The sequence below is a fragment of the Marmota monax genome, unplaced genomic scaffold (genome assembly GCF_021218885.2).
Source record: "Marmota monax isolate L192 unplaced genomic scaffold, Marmota_monax_Labrador192_F-V1.1 WCK01_AAM20220418_F8-fsc00018, whole genome shotgun sequence".
NCBI classification, from domain to species: Eukaryota; Metazoa; Chordata; class Mammalia; order Rodentia; family Sciuridae; genus Marmota; species Marmota monax.
The window spans coordinates 548,899-569,970 of record NW_026692201.1 but is presented as its reverse complement, the minus strand read 5'-3'; the positions used below and the strand labels follow the sequence as shown (position 1 = coordinate 569,970).

Sequence of the window (21,072 nt, the reverse complement as noted above, 5' to 3'; positions counted from 1 at the left end):
AGAATGTTTTATCAAGATGGTAAGAGCCTTCCTCATTTAATATTTAGACTTTAAATTTGATAAATTTTTAAGTATTTACTTTTTGAGTATTTATTTGTTTTTAGATTCCAGGAAGCTGCTATAAACCTGGATTTAGGCAAGTAATGACATCTAAAGAATCAGACTGGTTGGGTATGGTGGACATGCCTATAATTCCAATTATTTGTAGGCAGGGTGGTGAGGCAGGAGGATTTAAAGTTCAATGCCAGCCTGGGAAACTCAGCAAGACCTTTATCAGGATTTAAAAAAAAAATAGTGCTGGGGTGTAGTTCAATAGTAGAGAGCTTGCCTAGCATGCATGAGGCCCTGGGTTCAATCCCTAGTACTACATATATACACAGGCACAAAGGGTGTGACCACTTCATCCCTAGTAGTAAGGACTTCATGCATGCTAAGCAAGTGTTCTACCACTGAGCTATACCACCAGCCTGCTTCCCATCCCTCTAGAAGAATACCCTAAGTCCTAAGCAAGCTTCCCTGCTTTCAACATCAGCCTCCCCTAAGCCCACAGGCTCCAATTTGTGTTTTCTGTGGCCCTGGACTGGGATACTTTCCAGCCCCCCGCCACCACCCTTCCCTTTCTTGGTTCCAGGTGTCATGCTTAGTTGTCTCCAGACACCTGGTCTGGAGCAGGCTAGCACAGGGGCTTGAGGTCAGAGTATCATCCATCCTTGTCCTTATGTTTTTTCCTGTGTTTCCTCCAGGACCCCAACGAGAATCAATGCTCAGGTCTTCAAGTTCACTTCACCTCTCTGGTGTCCCCCAAAGCATGTATCAAGCATTCTCTCACTTCTCCCTTGCTCTCCATTTATTTTCCTATCCTCAATAGAACTTCATCTTTTCCTGTGGCCCATTCCTCTAGAACACAGTGTAGTGGTTAAAGCTGGGACTCTGGAGGTAGAAATATTTTCAGCAAATCCTGGGAGATTGTTGTGAACCAGACAAGGTGTTGGGTGCTGGTTTCCCCAGGTATGAATTACAGCTTTGCAGCTTACTACTTGGCTATAAACTTGGTTAAATACCTAATCTCTTAGAGCCTTAGGTTTCTTATCTATAAAATGGGACTGATGGAGTCTACTTGATAGTTAATTTTGTCAACTTGCATGGACCACAGTGCCAATATTTGGTCAAACATTATTCTCTAGGTTCCTGTGAGAATAATTTTAGATGAAACTAACATTTAAATTGGTGGACTTTAACCCCAGCATGGTAGTGCATGCCTATAGTCCCACCTACTAGGGAGGCTAAAATAGGAGGTTTACCTGAGGTTAGGAGTTCAAGGCCAGTTTAGACAACACAGTGAGACCCCACTCGATAAATAAATAAATATTCTAAAATAAGGACTGGAGATATAACTCAGTGGTACAGCACTTGCCTAGCATGCATGAGCTCTTGGATTCAATCCCCAGCACTGCTAAAAGAAATTGGTAGACATTGAATAGAGTGCTTTCCATAATATGGGTGGGTCTCATCTAATCAAGTAAGCCTTCAATAGAACAAAGTTTGGCTTCTCCATTTCCAACCCTAGTAAGAAGGAATTGTGGGGGTGGACTAGCTCTTGCTCTGGGTTTGATCCCCAGAACAGAGAGAGAGAGAGAGAGAGAGAGAGAGAGAGAGAGAGAGAAGGAATTCCGTAGCAGATTGCCCTTGGGTTTGAACAGCAACTGACAGCTCTTCCCTGGGTCTCCAGTCTGGACTACCCTGAAGATTTTGAACTTGATCCTTAAGACATTTCTCTCTCTCTCTCTCTCTCTCTCTCTCTCTCTCTCTTTCAACCCCATTTCTACACACACACACACACACACACACACACACTATGGGTTCTGTTTCTCTAGAGAACCTCAAATTATACATCTACCTATCTACCATGCAAGAATAAGTTTCATTATGACTAATAACTGCTGCTATTTCTTGAGTGCTTACAGTGTGCCCTGCCCCCATCTTGCTAAGGGATTTACCATACCATTATTTCATTTAATCCTAACCACAACCTTATGAGCTAGGTACTATTATTGTCCCCTGTGCACAGTGAGGAAAGTGATGCTTAGAGGGATTTAAATCACAGCTAGGAAAGAATAGAACCATGATTTGAATTTTAACCACTGCACCCACTGCCTCTCAACTGAGCGCCTGACTAACAGATGCTTCTCTTGCCCAATAAATGTTCTATTCCACCCCCACCCCAAAGAAGTTGAAGCATATTCATTTATTTTATCCATGTATTTGATTTTTAAATAGATTTTTTTTTCATCATCTGTTTTCATGTTGCTCAGGAGCTGTCAGGAAAGAGGCTGCTTTCCTCATACCACCCTGCATAGATTCTCCTGGGGGTCCAGCAATCCCCTTCACCTTCCAACCTCCATCTGCAGAGTTGGAAGTCAGCCCTGCCACTCAGGCCAGTGGAGGCTCCTGGAAATGCACTCCTCCTGCTCCCCTCCAGTGAGCAATGTCATCTGTGCTGCAAAATTTCTAGGTGTCCTGGCTGCAAAAGGGAGTAAACTGGCTCCTTCTTGGTTGTGGAGTGTATGACAGAGGGAATTGTAAATGCGACCAAGGATCCAGAGTTTGTACCAGGCCCCATTTTAAATCTGTTCATTTAAATCTCTTTTTAACTGAGAGGCTCATACACAAAAACAAGATGCTTGAATGGCAGGTTTCCAGTAGAGCAGAAGGTGGGAAGAACTGCAGTTTGTAGGGTGCTGCTGCCAGAGAAATGACACCGAAATTCACTATCAGGTAACCCTGATTGCCCCAATGTCACTGTGTGATGAGGAGGCACCTACCCTGCTCTGGAGAGTTAAGAGCTCCATAGTAAGATGCTTGTAAGTCCTTCTATAGTGGTTATCCTGGCTCATCCTGTTACTGGAAAGAAATTTTTACAGAAAATTGTCTGCATTCATGAGCAATATTTTTTTCCTTGTGGTGGGGATGGAACCCAGGGCCTGTGTGTGTAGGCAAGTGTTTTATCCTGAGCAACATTCCCAGCCACACTGAACCTTCTTTTTTTTTTTTTTTTTCAGTTGGAAAGAGAAGGACCAAATAGAGATTATTTAAAAACAAACAAAGGGCTGGGGATATAGTTCAATTGGTAGAGTACTTGCCTTGCATGCAAAAGGCTCTGGGTTCAATCCTAATAATAATAACAATAATAATGATAATAATAAATAAATAAATAAATAAATAAAATCAATTTAGGGGACTGGGGATATAGCTCAGTGTACAGCACTTGCTTAGCTTACACAAAGTACTAGATTTGATCCCAAGCAACACAAAACAAAATAAACATAAAAAATTAGAGAAGCCTCCTGGAACAGGTGAATGTGCTCTACATGCAAATTTCCTTATATGCAAACTAGAATGAGTTAAAAGCAGGTTCCCTTTACTATTGCCTCTGTGAACACTTTGCTGCATTATCTCCCTTGATATTCTCACAATCCTATGAAGTGCATATGACTTGACACATGATGTCTTAGCTGCCCAAGGGACACAAGGACTTGCCCAGGGTCACATGGCTACAAGTAACAAAATTGCTACTCCCAGCTTTTCCAGCAGAGCAGCATCTCCAAGATTGCCTTGGTAAATACAGGGAGGCCCTGTGACTCTTATAATTATTTCTCCTTTGCAAATTGTGTGGAGAAGGAATGCCTGAAAATTCTGGAATCTGTCTGCTTCTTTAACTTAATTCCTTAATTCACTCACTCATTTAGCAAGCATGAGTCAAGTACTTCCTCTAAGCATCAGGCCTGTTCTAAATGCCAGAAATAAGACATGGTTCAGGCTGCCCAAACACTGGGTCACTATATGTAGAATGCCAAATTCCACAAAACTGTCCCTGAAGGATCTAACTTAATCTTTGTGGTAAAAACTCAGAGCACTGATTTTTACCGAGAAATGCCCTTCTTTCTACAGCTTTCTGACCTTATTTGGCAAGCAATAGTATTGTTATTAATCCTTTGAAAACCCATGCTTCTTAAACCAGTTAGACTGTGAACTTGAGAGCAGAGGTTATTATGTACTTACCACTCAATAAACACACTCCAACTTCATGAAAACCACTTGTTACCTAATAATTTCCCTATAGAATCCAACTGTTCACACTTAACCAAATCATCAATTTTATTTTTAAGTACTGAATTATATGCTCTGGAAGCAGAATATTGAGGGTGGTTATCTGGGATAGTAGGTTCCACAAGGAGGTAGGAACAGAGGAATGCTGTTTTTATTATAAAACTTAAGTGTAATTACTACCCCCTCCCAGTTGTTTGTTTGTTTTGAGACAGTTCTCACTAAGTTCTTAGAGCTTTGCCAAGTTGCTGAGACTGGTCTTAGCCTCCTGCCTCAGCCTCCCAAATCATTGGGATGACAGGCATGCGTCACCACACCTGGTACCTCCCCAGTTATTTTTTTCCATATTTTATTAATGCATATAGGTGTACATAATGGTGGGATTTATTGTTACACATTAGTACATGCATATAATATAAAATTAGAATTTGGCCAATATCCCTCCTCCTTCCAGTTTTAATAAAGATAAACATGTTATATGCTATGTTTTTCTATCATTTTTCCCCCAGATCTAAATCTGGACTGCAAATCCATGCATGTAGGCTGACTATATATGGTGCAGCTTGAAATTCTGCTAAGTCTCCTGCAAACCCAGGGAAATTAGAAATGTTTGCCAGAGATATGCACATTGTCTTTAAAGATTTATTTCCAAAGTCTATGCAAAAACTCTCTCTCTCTCTCTCTCTCTCTCTCTCTCTCTCTCTCTCTCTCTGACAACAGTATTATTTTCTGAATTCATACAGGAAAGTTTGGGCTGTAAAGGAAAATTAGGGAACTCTGAGGGAGGTTGGTGACCTCTGCCTGTTATTCCTTGAAGTTTTCAGACTCTCATAACACAAGACTTGTTAAATATTTCCAAAGACAGACAGCTCTAGAAGTTTGGGGAAGAAGGAAAAGATGTAAGAACAAAACCAGCTGCTAATTTGATGCTCATGGTACTTCACTAATATAGGGTCAGTTGTGGGGGAAGTGTAACGGAAGGGGCAAAATTATAAGTAAATGAACACCCTCCCTTCCTGGACTGCAGGATCCCAGGTTCAACTTCTTTAGTTGGCTGCCCTCCAGCCTTGTTTGACCTTGAAGTTATACCTGCAGGGTGAGGGTGGAGCCTTGTGTTTCCCTAAGCAGTGATTGGCACTTTGCCCTGCTGGCATCCCATGTGGCTATAATAGCCTCCCTATGTGCTCAAGTCCCACAGAGAGGATTCTTGTAGCCCCATGCCCTGAGGGAAGTTCCTTGGAGGAAACTTTTGGAGGTAGATGTGAGGTGGTGAGGCCTCTCTCTGAGATAAGCTCTGTAACCACCCCATCATCCTACCACCTAATTACAGGCTCAAATCTTGGGCCTGCCCTACTCTCAAAAAGAGACAGCACATCCCTTAGGCTGGCACCACAGGCAGACACACCCAAATCTCTCTCCATCTGCCTGTCACCTGGTATAACATACTCTTTCCTGGAGGTCCAGTGAACACCTATGGAAAGGTGTTGGAAGGTTATGGTGCCAGCCTGGTTTGAATGGCCTTAAGACTGCTCATTTGTGAGATACCACCCACAAGAAAGCAGGATTTTGAGAGGCAGAACAAGACTTGCCAGAGAGGCATTTGTTTATTTATTTATTTAGTACCGGGGATTGAAGCCAGGAGTGCTTAACTATTTTTTTCTTCCTTTTTTTAATGCATATAATTTTATTTTTTATATTTTTTTATTGATTTTTAAAAATATGACAGCAGAATGCATAATAATTCTTATTACACATATATACCACAATTTTTCATATCTCTGTTTGTATATAAAGTATGTTGACATCCAATTTGTGCCTTTATACAAGTACTTTGGATAATGATGTCCATCACATTCCACCATCCTTGCTAATCCCCTGCCCCCTCCTTTTCCCTCCCACCCATCTGCCCTGTCTAGAAATCATCTATTCCTCCTGTGCTCCTGCTCCCTACCCCCAGGGGTGCTTAACTATTGAGCCTCATGGCCAGCCCATCTTATTTTTTTATTTTGAGATAAGGATGCTCAGGGTCTTGCTAAATTGTTGAGGCTGGCTTTGAACTTACAATCCTTCTGCCTTAGCCTCCTGAGCTCCTGGGATTACAAGTGTGTGCCACTTGGCCCAGCAGGAAGCCCTTCTTAATAGCCAATCCAACCCATTCAAGGCAAGAGCTAAGTGCAATATGGTCAGCCTCTTTACACTTCAGACCCATATCTTAACCCTGAAAGCAATTCAATCCATTCTTTTCTTTTCTTTCTTTTTTTTTTTTTCTACCTCCAACTCAAAGGAGGGAAATGCAAAGCCACCTTAGGAACGCTCTTTTGGAGAGACAGCACTTCGGTTTCTAGGGGAGACTTTTGCCTCTAGATCATTTCTCAGCAATGTTTCAGGTGGCTCACCAATCCAGGAATGTTTTGAACTTAGATAAAGGTTCTGATTGCCCTTGGATAAGGTTTTTAGTCTATCTGATTCCCTTCTTTGGCTCATTAAGAAAATCTTTTTGTTATGGTGTAAATATGAGGTGTTCTTCTAAAGCTCATGTGTGAGACAATGCAAGAATTCTGAGGTGAAAAGATTGAGTTATGAGATTCTTAACCTAATTAGTGCATTAATTCACTGACAGGGATTAACTAACAGGTAAGTGCAGGCAGGTAGGATGAAGTTGGAACAAGTAGCTCACTGGGAGCATGCTTTTGGGGTTTATATTTTGCCTTTAATGAGCAGAACATTCTCTCTCTCTCTGCTTCCTGTTGCCATGTCCTGATCTGCTTCCCTCCACCAGACCCTGCAACCATGATGTCCTGCCTCACCTTGGGCCAGGCCCAGAATTATGGAGTCAGCTAGCTATGGACTGAGATCTATGAAACTATGAGCCAAATGAACTTTTCCTCCTCTAATTTTTTTTTGTCCAGTCTTTTGGTCACAGTGATGAAAAAACTGACTAAGTCATTTTTATAGTGAGGAAAAAAACCACAAAACCAAAAGTGTCTGACATTTATCTACCAGACATCATGTGCCTCAATTTCTTCTTAAAGATTAGTGGAACTGGGCTGGGGCTGTAGCTCAATGGTAAAGCACTTGCCTTGCAGGTGTGAGGCCCTGGGTTCGATCCTCAGCACCACATAAAAATAAATAAATAAATAATGATAATGAAAAAAAAAAATTAGTGGAATAGGCCTAAGGTCCTTAGGGACCAACTGTCTCTGACAGTCTTCCGCTTAGGTCACCTCCCTTGGTGGCACTCTGGAATACTCTGGGCAAAAATGAGAAATGCTTCCTGGAATTATTTGCATTCCAGCCCACCTCTGGTTACCTGATGCCCTCTAGTTGATCCTTAGATTTGCCAGGGACACTTCATTGAGTCAAAAAGTTGGGTCAATTCACTAAGTGGCAGAGAATATTATGAATATCACTGGCACCAAAAACAACATGAATGGTTAGTGCACCTTTTTTTCTTTTTCCCTTGAAGTTTCAGAATGTGCCAATTGCTGATTCTAGAGGTCATATCCAGGACTGCTGAATGCCATTGAACGTTTAGTATTTGGATCTCTCTGCTCATCCTGACTTGGAAGCAGGTTTATTTATCCAGCATAAAAGGAAGTATTTGAACACAGAGTGTGGTTCCCTTCAAGTTTTAAAAGCAGCAAGACTGGATGAACAACTTTTAGAATGAGAAGCATATTTCTCTGTCCCGAACACTACCTTGTTATCCTGACTAGAGAATCAGAGCTGCAAATGAACTCAACACTAAAAAGGACACATACTTGAGTTAACTAGGTAATGTATTTTGATAAATATGAGCCTTTTCTTCTTGCAAATTCCCTTCTACTGCCATCTTCATTTGGTTATTGAGTTATTATGTTTTATTTCTGGTATAGGGGATCAAACCTAGGGCCTCACACATACTAGGCAAACTGAGCTACATTCCCCCATCTCAGGTTATTTGGGTTTAAACCACTTTGTGAAACTGAACTTGTAAACAATATTTTCATGAATGGTTTTGCTAGGAAATAAAAAACACTGTTTTATTACAATATTGCCTAATGAATGAAATAACTTCCCCACCCACACTTATTATTTGGCCTTGGTAATTTAAACCTACTTACCTGTCCTTTCAGAATCACAAATTTGCATAAAAATTAGAGGAAGAGAAAAGTAGAACAGTAAGCTGCTATAGGGCACAGTGCATTGTTTGCATTTATTTCTTTCCAACCCTCCTCAACACTCAGTGTAGTAACCCCATAAAGGAGGTGTCAGATCAATTGTTGAATGGGCAGAATAATTGAATAGTAGAAATATGCAGCAAGTGCATGGTGTCTAAGAAGAAGAGTAAAATAATAGGAAGGTTAAAAGCCTGCCTGCAGCCTGGAACTGCAACTGTTCCAACCCAGACTCTGGGTAGAGAGAGTCTGCTTAGGTCCATCTGCACATCATTTGCTGCATTGGAGCTATAAGAGAGACTCTCCATAGTAAAGTTTCATAGTAAAATTGGCTTTGTTGCCAATTCATTTTCCCTGCATTAAGGAACATTGAGTTCTCCCACTTCCCTGCAAAGGAGCTGAATGACCCTCTTCAATCCCTTCCTAACTGCTTCTCTTCTCCCAAGCAGGTAATCATTTTGATCACTGCCCTCTTACAGCCTTGCATTAATAATTCAGAAGCTGCTAATAGAGGAAAGACATGGCCCAGTGAATTCTGTCCAAGCTCTCTTCTAATCAAGTGAGTAAAAGCCAGCATTGTACTGTGCCCTGTGGCAGTGTTTTGTTGATGATATACATAGTTTGATAAAGCCCAGGCCCCTAGAATTTTTCCTTTTTTCTATTCTTACTTATGACCTGTCATTCTTCCCCCTTTATTTATGCAGCTTGTGTTTTTCCTGACCCCTCTCCTTCACCCTTGTCCCTAGACAGTAAAGCTGGTAGAATGTGTTGATGTAACTTTTGCCCCTGTCCTGGAGTTGGAGCCCCTGCAGCATGACCTGCTGCTCTACAACAGGGCTTTGCTCTAGCTGGATTCATTCTCACCACGTGGGCCTGTCCAGAATGGGCAGCAGCCATGAAAGTCCAATCCAAATTTTATTTTATTTCATGAGACATTATTATTATTATTATTATTATTATTATTATTATTATTAGATATTAAATACAGAGGCACTCTACCACTGAGCCAAATCACAGTATTTTTTTTAATTTTTATTTTGAGACAGTGTCTTGCTAAGTTGCTGAGGCTGACCTGAAACTTGTGACTCTTCTGCCTCAGCCTCCTGAGTTACTGGAATTACAGGCATGTGTCACCATATCTAGCTATTTCGTAAGACTTCGTGGAAGTTGAGATGGTTGGAATGAAACCCTCACATTGGAAGCATGTAGTGTCTTGACTTCTCAGAGATGTCATAGAATCCGGATTTCATTGTAATATTTTACACAATTCTGCTATACTACTGCTCTTTTGGGGAGGAGTCTGGGGTGTGGGCAATACCTACCACAGTTTAATTACTCATTAGTTTACAAATAGGTCCTCTACCAAGATATAGCTATCTGTTGCAACCAGATATTGTTTCCTCCTCAGCCAAATATGGATATTATCAAACCTCTCATTCCCAGCAGGGTTTACTGGTATCAAAGACCTTGGGAAAGGCAAAAACTCAATGTCAGAACCCCAGTTTGAGACAAGTGATACGGGATGCACCAAGAAACTAATTTCGGAGAGATTTGAGACTGGAGTTAATCATTCATTGATATGACAAATATTTATTGGGTGTCTACCATATCCTGAGTGCTGTACAGCAGTGCATAAAACTGGAGAACTGCTAAACCAGAACAACAGATGAGTTATTAAGGGCTCCAAGTCATGGAGATCCAAGAACTCTCTGCGGAAGAAAGGAAAATTACCTATAAGTAGGAGACATATGCCAGCTCAAGCTTGAGTCTTTCCTTTTTCTTATTCTTTCTTTCTTTCTTTCTTTCTTTCTTTCTTTCTTTCTTTCTTTCTTTCTTTCTCTGTCTCTCTCTATCTATCTCTATATGTGTGTGTGTGTGTGTTTGTGGCCTAAAATAGACTCTTCCATTAGAGTTATCACTGAAGCCTGATAGAGGTATCAGAGAAAAATCAATATCTTCCTAGTATAAGATTGCAAGGAGGAGGAAAGGGGGAATGTGACCTCTCCCCTTTTTGTGGCCCTTGGACACTAGATCCTGGAGATTTTGTTTTGTTTTGTTTTAAGGTCAAAGAACTTAAGCAAGGGAAGCAAAACACAAGTGGAATTCTAAAACCTAGGTTTTGAGGCCAAGTACTATAAAACTGTCCAAGCTCCTGAAACAGATTGAATATGCAGGGTTAGCTTGATTCTGTTGAAAACTGTATTATCACAGATAAGCACTAATTTAAGTAGATGATCTAGAAAAGGTTAAAGCAATGCTAAAAATAGAAGAAAGAGCAAGAAAGTCATTTAAGATTTTAAAGCATTATTTGTAAATTGGCCTACAAATAATTTAGTGTAAAATTAGAAATAAAATAAAAGGGAGCTTGGATCTTCTGGGATCTTGGGAGATTTAGAATGCCAACAACATCATCTTCCAGTGATTCTGAAAAGGAATTGCATATGAATTGGGTCCTAATTTTCAAAATTTTGATCATATATTTTGTTGCTTTTTGAAAAGGCATTTCCACAGAGTGCACAAATCCTTTCTTCAGCATGTCCAGCTGTTTCTTTTCTTTTTTCAGAAGATCCTTGTATGTTTCAATGAAACATTGTTTTAGGCCTCAAGTTTATATATTAATTAACAGATTTTCCTGAGAAGACATAAACTTCAGATGCTCAGAAGAACCTAATTCACCACATTTTTTCATTTTATTTATTTATCATGTGTGTGCATGCCTGCATGTGTGTGTGTGTGTGTGTGTTTGTGTGTTTGTGTGTGTGTGTCTGTGTTACTGTGGATGGAACCTCATCATACTCTATCATTGAACTCTATCTCCAGTCCCTTTTTATTTTGAGACAGGGTCTCACTAAATTGCCAAGATGGCCTTGAATTTGTAGTCCTCCTACCTCAGCCTATATATATATATATATATATATATATATATATATATATATATATATTTCAGTTGTAGTTGGACACAATACCTTTATTTTATTTACTTATTTTCATGTGGTGCTCAGGATAGAACCCAGTGCCTTGCATATGCTAGGTGAGTGCTCATTGCTAAGCCAAAACCCCAGCTCCTACTTTGCTTAATTTTCTCTCTCCAAAAGTATTCAGTTGTTTTCAAGAGACTGTGGAATTCACTCTGAAAATGAAAAAAAAAAGTTTTCAATTAATTTAAATAAAACTACTAGCCAACACATAGCACTTTAGGTGGGAAAAAATAACTGAGGGTTTTGTGAAACGTGAGTAAACTTGAAAGATTTAAAATGACAGGACACTAAAGCAGCTTCTCCTGGGTGTGCCTCCCCTCCCCTACTGGGCCCTGGGGCAGATTAGCAGGAGGGTTCTCTCTCTTAAACTTCAAAATTCTACTCATGGAAGAACAGCAGGTTTTTGATAGGTATACCTTCCCACACTGATATCTTGGTCCCTTTGAGGTTGCTTCGTTTGTGTGCTATTGTGGGAAGTAAAAGCAAAGTCTGTCTTCTCCAGACACCAACATTTATTTTTAATCAAGAGGACACAGAAGCACCAATAGTAACCGAGGTAAAATTTGCTAAAGGCTCAAAGGAAGAGAACAAATGAAAAACTTTCATACAGAAATTCAGAGGAAGAAGTAAGGGAAACAAATAATAAGAAGAGAAAAACAACATAGGAATAGCTATTGGAGTAGTCCAGGTATGAGGTGGTGAAAGCTTCAACCAGAGTAGAAGTGGTAGTGATGGGAACCAAGAAGAGGAGATACCTCAAAAAAGAGCAGTAGTTATGAAGACTCACCAAGTCTCAGTGAATGACTGGATGCTAAGGAATGATCCTGGAGGAATGAACATCATTCCTGAAGGAATGATTGATGTTTTGAACACAAGTGACTGAAAATGTTTCTAACACGGTATGGAATTCAGAGGAAAGATCCATTGGAAGACAGAGAATATGGCAGAACTGGGTGATTCTGGCTTTGCCTGTTGATGGAAGGTGATAGTTGATTCAGAAAAACTTGCAGGTATGTAGGAGAGCCCTTTACTAAGCACTTTTCAGATTTTATTCTATCAGTACTTACAAGATTTATAGGGAACTGCAAAGGATTACCAAAAGTGTAATGAAAAATGAGTGCCTGGACTCAAACTCTGCTCCAAGTCCCTACTTCTTTTTGATGGCAACTAGATGACAGTAACTTGGCATTTTTAGTAGGTCCTTTAATGTTCATCTAGGGAAAGGAATGTGTATTTAGTAGGTGAACTTATTGAAATTTGTAGTTCAATGTATCCATCAATGGAACAGGAGATGGGTTTCTTGGTGTGGGGGGCAAGGGGAGTGTGCATTCCAGTAAACCCAGCTATGCTGTTTACTCCCAAAGAGCCTGAGGATTCAAAGAAACAACTATTCCTAGTATAGGGACTGGTGCATATAAGTATGTAATAAATCCATTGTTTTTTTTTTTTTTCAAAAAAATAAGTAGCTACTGCATGTTGGGCATTGATTAATTTTGGAAACACAGCACTAAAGAATTATACCAAGTTCCAGCTGTCAAGAAGCAGCTACTATTCTAAAGGGAGGGGACCAATGATCAACAAGTAATTCAGTATATGTTGGATTATAAATGCAGTTGAGAAAATTAGCACAGGGTAAAGGGGATAAAGAATGAAGGGGGAAATACAATGAATAAAGACGCACTGGTACTCAAAAAAAAAAAAAAAAAAAAAAAGAATGGAGGGAGCTGGGGCTGGGGTGTAGCTCAGCCGGAGAGGGCATTGATGTCACCTGGCAATCAATGCTGCTTTCTCTTCCTGATCATTTACAGGCTACCCTGGGGATTATCTTCTCAGAATTATTTGAACTCTAACTTTCTTAAACTATGGAATGGGATGGGGGATAATCATGGAACAGTGTGTGGTTTTATTTAATTTGCTAAAATTAAAGTTCAGACAATCTTTCCAAACTTCAATTTGCTTGGAACGTCAAAGCAAAGAATAAAAAGGCAAGATTCCTGGATTGCTTTACTGATTTAGCATTTACAAAATATTTGAAAATTGTCCAAAATTATAGGCTTTAGTGAAGTGGAAAAGGATTTCATTAAAAAAAAAAACAACTGTATGTATATATAAACAAAAATATGTGCAAAGAAAAGCAAAAAGCATTTTTTCGTGTACTTGTTGATTGATTGTATGTCCTCCTCTGAGAAGTGTCTGTTCAGGTCTTTGGCCCATTTGTTGATTGGGTTATTTGTTTTCTTATTGTTTAATTTTTTGAGTTCTTTGTATACTCTGGATATTAGGGCTCTATCTGAAGTGTGAGGAGTAAAAATTTGTTCCCATGATGTAGGCTCCCTATTTACCTCTTTTATTGTTTCTCTTGCTGAGAGAAAACTTTTCAGTTTAAGTAAGTCCCATTTGTTGATTTTTGTTATCAACTTTTGTGCTATGGGTGTCCTATTAAGGAATTTGGAGCCCGACCCTACAATATGTAGATCGGAGCCAACTTTTTCTTCTATCAGACGCAGAGTCTCTGATTTGATATCTAGCTCCTTGATCCACTTTGAGTTAACTTTTGTGCATGGCGAGAGGAGGGGATTCAGTTTCATTTTGTTGCATATGGATTTCCAGTTTGAAATGCAAATCAAAACCACCCTAAGATACCATCTCACTCCAGTAAGATTGGCAGCCATTATGAAGTCAAACAACAACAAGTGCTGGAGAGGATGTGGGGAAAAGGGTACTCTTGTACATTGCTGGTGGGACTGCAAACTGGTGCGGCCAATCTGGAAAACAGTATGGAGATTCCTGGGAAAGCTGGGAATGGAACCACCATTTGACCCAGCTATTGCCCTTCTTGGACTTTTCCCTGAAGACCTTAAAAGAGCGTACTACAGGGATACTGCTACATCGATGTTCATAGCAGCACAATTCACAATCGCTAGACTGTGGAACCAACCCAGATGCCCTTCAATAGATGAATGGATAAAAAAAATGTGGCATTTATACACCATGGAGTATTACGCAGCACTAAAAAATGACAAAATCATAGAATTTGCAGGGAAATGGATGGCACTAGAGCAGATTATGCTTAGTGAAGCTAGCCAATCCCTAAAAAACAAATACCAAATGTCTTCTTTGATATAATGAGAGCAACTAAGAACAGAGCAGGGAGGAAGAGCAGGAAGAAAAGATTAACATTAAACAGATAAATGAGGTGGGATGGAAAGGGAGAGAAAAGGGAAATTGCATGGTAATGGAGGGAGACCCTCATTGTTATACAAAATTACATATAAGAGGTTGTGAGGGGAATGGGAAAATAAACAAGGAGAGATATGAATTACAGTGGATGGGGTAGAGAGAGAAGATGGGAGGGGAGGGAGGGGGGATGGTAGAGGATAGGAAAGGTAGCAGAATACAACAGTTACTAATAGGGCATTATGTAAAAATGTGGATGTGTAACCGATGTGATTCTGCAATCTGTATTTGGGGTAAAATTGGGAGTTCATAACCAACTTGAATCTAATGTATGAAATATGATATGTCAAGAGCTTTGTAATGTTTTGAACAACCAATAAAAAAAAAGAAAAAGAAAAAAAAAAAGCAAAAAGCAATAGTTCAGAAACTCTGGCCATGGGGCTGAAATATAATTTCTTCTCCCATACCTGAGGAAATCATGCAACAACTCTGTGCTTCAGTTTCCTTGTCTATAAACTGATTTTAAGAAGAACCCAATTCTATAGTTTTTCTCTTCCGAGACTTCAACTCCTACTTTTGTTTTTGATAACTGAAACACTGTTTTGTTCATTTCTGACTTTTTTTTTTTTTTTTTTTTTAGGTGCTGGGGATTTAATCCAGGGGCACTTTACTACTGAGATACATCCCCAGGCTTTTTCTTTTTTCTTTTTATTTTGAGACAGGATCTCACTAAGCTGCTTAGTACTTCACTTCGCTGAGGCTGGCTTTGAACTTACAATCCTCCTGTCTCATCCTCCTCGGTGGCTGAGATTAAAGGCGTGTGCCACCAGGCCTAGCTGACTCTTTTTTTAAAAAGAGTTGAACTGATGTTGGACTGTAACAATTTCCTATTTATATATGGAATCCTCCTTTGCAACAAAGTGCAGTTTCTGTTGCTTCTTAGTTTCCTTCTGGGACAGGGAACAAGAGAATGTTAACAACCCCAGGGTTCTTAGTACTACAAAAAAGCCTTGAATTATTTCTTTTTTGTGATTTCTTCATGCTTTGAAAGATATTGGTCACTACTATGGGTACAGATGTTAAAATGATCAGCAACGTGACAATACTGGACAATAAAACCATCTTAAAAGTAAATGAAATATTGTGTGCTAAGATTTCTACTCATATTTTCCCCCTTTTAATGCTCTTGATATAAATAATTTCTTATTGTTATAAAAACTTGCATTTTTTCAAATACCTCCATTCTCATTTTAATTTGTCAAAAGAAGAGATGATCTTAAAAACAATTTTTAAATACAAAATTGCTTTTAAAATGGTTTAAACATGTTTAGTACTTTTGCAGTCTCAGCTTTTACTTTACATTAAAGAAAAACTCTCTAGACATTATTTTTTTAAAAACATTCTTTAGTGGTCAGTGGATCTTTTAAGGTTTTTTTTTTTTTTTTAACTAGCTGGCCTTCATTTTTGTTTTTAATATTCTTGCAAACAGTCAGATGGCAATGTAAGCTGGCACAATGCCTCATATTTATTTGAATCACTCTTCAATGTCAAACCCCAAGAGAAAATAGCCCAGCATTTTGCAGACAAGTTTCTTTTCTCCGATGCTGAGGTACAGTGATCTGTGAGATAGTATCATTACCCAGGGAATTGCAGACCCAAATGACAACTTCGTCACTTGTGAAATAGAAGGAGCATTTGCTTTCCAATTTCCTCTTTGGGTTTAGTTCTCATAGTGACATTAGTCATGAGAAATCTTGAAAACTTCCCAGAGCCTCCAAAGAACTGATCCAATAAATCATTAACTTCCATCCTCCTGCTCACTTCTTTTTGCTTTAGCCCTTACTTTCTACCAGGAACAGATATTTCTGTATTTGGTCTGCTTATTAGTATGTGTGATATATTTAGGAGCTGTTGGTAACCAATTGTTTTGTGAAAACAATTGGTTAGTGTTAGTGATGTCAACTTCATTGAGGTTCTTTGTTTTTTTCAACTTCTACTACAGTCCTTTCCACCAGGTGTCAGCATCTCCAACATGCCCTGCTCCAAGTCATCCTATAACCTGCTGTAAGATTTACCTTCCCTAAACTCCCTATTGTCCTGTAGTTCCCATGTTGAAAACTTTGAAGAGCTCACAGATGCTCCTTTGGTAATATCTAGTCCTCTTAGATTGACATTCCAAGTTCTCCATTATCTGATAATAGCTCCCCTGCTCATATCCAGTTGAGTCTCCTGTCTGACCCTATAGTCTCTTGCTCTCCCCTGTCTCCCAGGAAAGGACATTCTGTGTCCAATTCTTCTTCACCTTTCAAGGTCTACCTGAATTCACGCTTTAAAATCCTGCAATCTTCCTTGGCCATTGTAGTTTTCAGTGATTTTATTTCCCACCTCTAAATACTCAGACTGACCACTTATTTGGGACTTAAATCATACACTCATACTAAAATTTGCTATGTGTAAGGGCTTAATTGTTAGTATTCGATGCATGGACTAATAGAGATGGAATGGACTTTAGATATCATCCAATTCAGCATCTTCTGTAACAATGTAACACAGAACACTCAGCTTCTACATGTTTGCCTTTGGATGAACATTGACTGACATGGTGCTGTGCTTCAGAATGTAACCATTTCATCTCTGAATTGCTCTTATAATTAGAGACATCTACTTTTTGAGGAAAGATGCCCCCCCATCCCATTTCAACCAGGTGAGAATCTAAAGTCTCCAGAAAAAGAGGGGGGGGGGCGGTATTGAGTGAAGAAGTACTGTGAGCACAGGCTACAAATCTGTCCTACAGCCTCACAAGATATCTTGATAGAAATGCAAATTCCATGAGCCTCAGACTGAACCTATTGAATTGGAAACTGAGGGTGGGTTCAGAATGTGAGTTTTAACAAGTTTGAGGAGCACTGCATTGCTCATATGAAATCGAAAACAGCTGGTGGCTGTGTTTTTGCATAATTAAAAATGGTTATTATCACTGTGCTGCCTTTTTCTTTCTTTCCTTTGCTGATTTGCAAGTTTGTTTGCTGTATTGAGATGATATGTAGGGTTGGGACTGTAGCTCAGTGGCAGAGTGCTTGCCTACTAGCATGCTTTGAGGCACTGGGTTCAATCCTCTACACCACATAAAAATAAACAAAAACATTCTGTCCATCTACAACTACAAAAAAGATTTTTTTTTAAAAAAGATGATATTTAGGGCTGGGTATGTGGTTCGAGCGGTGGCGTGCTCGCCTGGCATGCCTGCCGTGCAGGTTCGATCCTCAGCACCACATACAAACAAAGATGTTGTGTCCGCCGAGAACTGAAGAATAAATATTGAAGAATTCTCTCTCTCTCTCTCTCTCTCCTCTCTCTCTCTCTCTCTCTCTTCTTAAAAAAAAAAAGACGATATTTAATGGCACAAGTCAAGTACTAATGGTCCACTCAACAGCATGAAAGTCATCGCAAAACAGTCATTATGTAGCTAAAGGGGAACTACTACTATATCGTCACATGAGGCATAAAAACATTTTCTTTTAAAGCTTGTATTTAGGTTATAACTCCTACTGTAAATAAATGTATTGTTCTTTTTGTTATTGTTTTCTGAAATTTGTAGTTTAGATGCTGTCTGAGGTTTGCTGTGGGTTTGTCATACATAATCCAAAAATTTTCACTGCTATGGAGTTCATTTATGAGTAAGATTGTGTTGTGTGTTCTACATACAAATGCAAAAGCATTTATTGTGTTTCACCTAAATAAAAATCTCGTTTAGACCTGCCTCAGTTTGTTTTTTCAGTCAACTGGTCACTTACAATCCCACAAAATGGTAAGGCACAGGGAAAGTGTCTCACATTCCTTTAGGTCACATCAGTCTAGGGCACAAAGAGAAATACAACTCCTGGTGACTGCATGAAACCCCTGGATTTTAAAACAGAAATATGCTGTTTAATTTCCTTTAAAACTGAGCCGGAAAAGGTTTTTGTGGTTGTGGGACCCCAGCTGGGCCTGACCTACAGTTGTGCACACGGGGCGGGGACGGGGGCGGGCAGAAGTGATGGGTGACTGGCAGTTATGTTTTGAGTGGTTGCTTGGGTAATGTTTATCTTGTCCTTCCAGCATTCGCGCGCGCAAACACATTTACAGCTTCTTGTCATGAAAGGGGAACCCTATATGTTATATTAAAAAAAAAAATCAGAAGCAACCTTCAATGAGGACGGAGAGAGAGAGAGAGAGAGAGAGAGAGAGAGAGAGAGAGAGAGAGAGAGAGAGAGAGAGAGAGAGAGAGAGAGATCCGCGCAATCTCCCCAGTGAAGAAACCGCGCAGTTTGGCTGTTTGTCCCTCACCCCGGGCGACTGCGGCTGCCGGTGTCTTCTGCGGTTTTTCTAGCTCTTCTCTGGGTTGATTCACTTCCACCCTCTAAGAGTTCTAGCACTGAAAAACCAGGCGGGGCGGCTCTACCTCCATGCCGCCAGCTGTGCGCTGGGCCCCAGCAGCAGGGGGTCCTTGCCCAGCGGGCTGCTCAACCCCTTCCTCCCACCCGAAGGCCGGGCAGGGGCGGGTCCAAGCTGTCTGGGCGTTGCGCCCGGCTTGCGGTAGGGGTCGCTGCGCCGCGGCGCGCGCTCCCATCGCGGTGAATAACGGGGCCGGGCTGGAGGAGAAAGGAAACCTGCTGGGGGAGGCGGCGGCCGGTGAGGGAACGAGGGAGGAGAGTTCACTTTTGCTCCAGTGTCAGCCCGCGGCGGCTGCAGCGGACTCTGGGGTGGAAGCACCGAGGGAGCAGGTCGCCCATCTCAGAGCCGGCGGGCGAGGGCAGAGAGGCGGGATCCCAGCGCGCCGGAGGGGCGCGAAGCCCGCGAGCCTGGCCAGCGAGGGGAGCCGTGGGGGGCGCGCCCCGGGAGGGCCCCCGGAGGCGCGCAAGATGCCCCATGAAGAGCTGCCGTCTCTGCAGAGACCTCGCTATGGCTGTAAGTGCTCGGGGCTTCCGTGGATCTTGGGTAGCCCCCTCCCCAAGGACCGAATTGGAGAGGCCGCGGGGGCCGGGTACATGCCGCGGGGCAGCGGCTGTGTGGTTGGTAAAGTTGGGAGCTGAAGTTGGAAAGGGTAGAGAACAGCGTCTTCCCGCACTTCTCTGCAAATTCCCAATCCCCAGCTGGCAACCCGGACCCTCCATACTGCAAACCCGAATGGCCGCGGACGCAGGCAGCCCTATGGGACAGATCAGGTTGGGGTTTTGGGGTTTTCAGGTGAGGAGCTCGCGGCCGTGACGGTTTGGGCCAGAGGGTGGCGTAAGGGACCGGATTCTTCTAATCCAGAAGGGGCGGAAAGTTTGCTGTGGCTACAGGTGGGCGCCGCAAGTATTGTGCCAGCGCATTCTCCTAGCAGCTTTCCTGGAAGCGCAGGCTCTTATCTCGCTCTCTCAGACTTCTCCTGAGCCACCGTACACAGTTTGGGCTCCACAGGTGTGAGTCCTTTCCTGCCGAAGCCGAAAGGGACACCAGCCGCCCCCTGCCTCTCTGCTTTCCACATCCCCTTTGACTCTGTGCGCGCAGGAGGATTGCTGTGGAGAGAGAACTCAAAGTGCGCGTGACTTGAAATAGATAGTGTCTTTTACCCCGCTTGGGGCTGCCCTAGGAAAGAGGTTGCTTTGGCTGATCGTGAGTGGATGGAGCCAGATTAGGACCAACCACGTGGCTTCATGTGCAGAGTTCAGAGTCCTAAACATGTGCCAGGAAGTGTTTCCTTTAAAACAAACATAAAGTTGGCTCTCTTTCTCCAGGGTTGGCCCTGTCAGTGACTCCTTGGCCGATGACCACAGGTTAATCTTTTGCCTGGGCTGGCCTTGGTGGCAAAGGCACCAAACCAAGTTTGGGTTAAGGTGGTGATGTGTGCAGCAGGACTCTTGTATGTGGTTCTGGATTGTTAGTAGCACTACAAACTTGCTTAGTAAAAGGATGGTGGTGGTGGGTGGGCTGTAGCTCAGTGGTAGAATGCTTGCCTATCACACGTGAGGCACTGGGTCTGAACCTCAGCACCACCGTAAATAAATAAAGGTATTGTGTCCCTCTACAAGAAAAACAGATAAAAGGGAGGGGAGGGTCATCAACTGTTATAAGACCTTTTCTCTCCATCTTGGAATGGAGTGTCAAGAGGAGCTTAGTTTTCCCATGTGACCCTTTGGTATCAGTGAGGAGGAACTAGCAACAGCCTCTGTAAGAAAATGCATTCAAAGCTTTTTGCAGCCTTATTTTACAATTTGGTAAACCACACAGACAGGGGCTTTTAGGGCTCTAGGAGGAATGCTGTGCTCATCTAGTGGTTTCAGTGTCAACCTCAAGTTGGTGGAGGTCTAATGTGACAAGCTCTCTGAACATATGGTAGCTTTGCTATGTCAAATTGTAAAATGATTATAGTCTGGCAACTAGGTAAATATACATTAAAATGGTTTGTAAATATCACATGATCCTGTTGTATCTCTCATTACTAATGCATAGTGCAAAATTGCCATGAATGTGGTGCATGAATGTAGCATTTCCATCAATCTCTGTGCATGTATCTGAGAGGGTGACTGATTTTTCTTCAATCCACCTGTGGCTTTAGTGCACTCCAGAAGCAACTGTAAGGAGGCTCAGATCTGGCAAGCCTGAAGCCCACTTCATGGGGCCATCTTCTTTGG

The 21,072-nt window shown here is 41.4% G+C and overlaps 1 protein-coding gene and 1 long non-coding RNA gene across 2 annotated transcripts in view; one reads left to right on the top strand and one right to left on the bottom strand.

The window, feature by feature from the left end:
* Nucleotides 1-9,848: 9,848 nt before the first annotated feature.
* On the bottom strand, nucleotides 9,849-12,381 carry LOC124080794 (uncharacterized). Its single transcript, XR_006847848.2, has 3 exons — nucleotides 12,027-12,381; nucleotides 11,228-11,391; nucleotides 9,849-9,970 (listed from the first exon to the last, which is right to left on the bottom strand). It is a non-coding gene; the product is annotated as an uncharacterized LOC124080794 (long non-coding RNA).
* Nucleotides 12,382-19,048: 6,667 nt separating this feature from the next.
* Nucleotides 19,049-21,072, top strand: part of Iqgap2 (IQ motif containing GTPase activating protein 2) — a 297,019-nt gene continuing 294,995 nt past the window's right edge. The window contains exon 1 of the mRNA XM_046426823.2: nucleotides 19,049-19,363. Within this exon, the coding sequence (XP_046282779.1) occupies nucleotides 19,318-19,363 (46 nt within the window). The 5' untranslated portion in view covers nucleotides 19,049-19,317. The remainder of the gene's footprint in view (nucleotides 19,364-21,072) is intronic.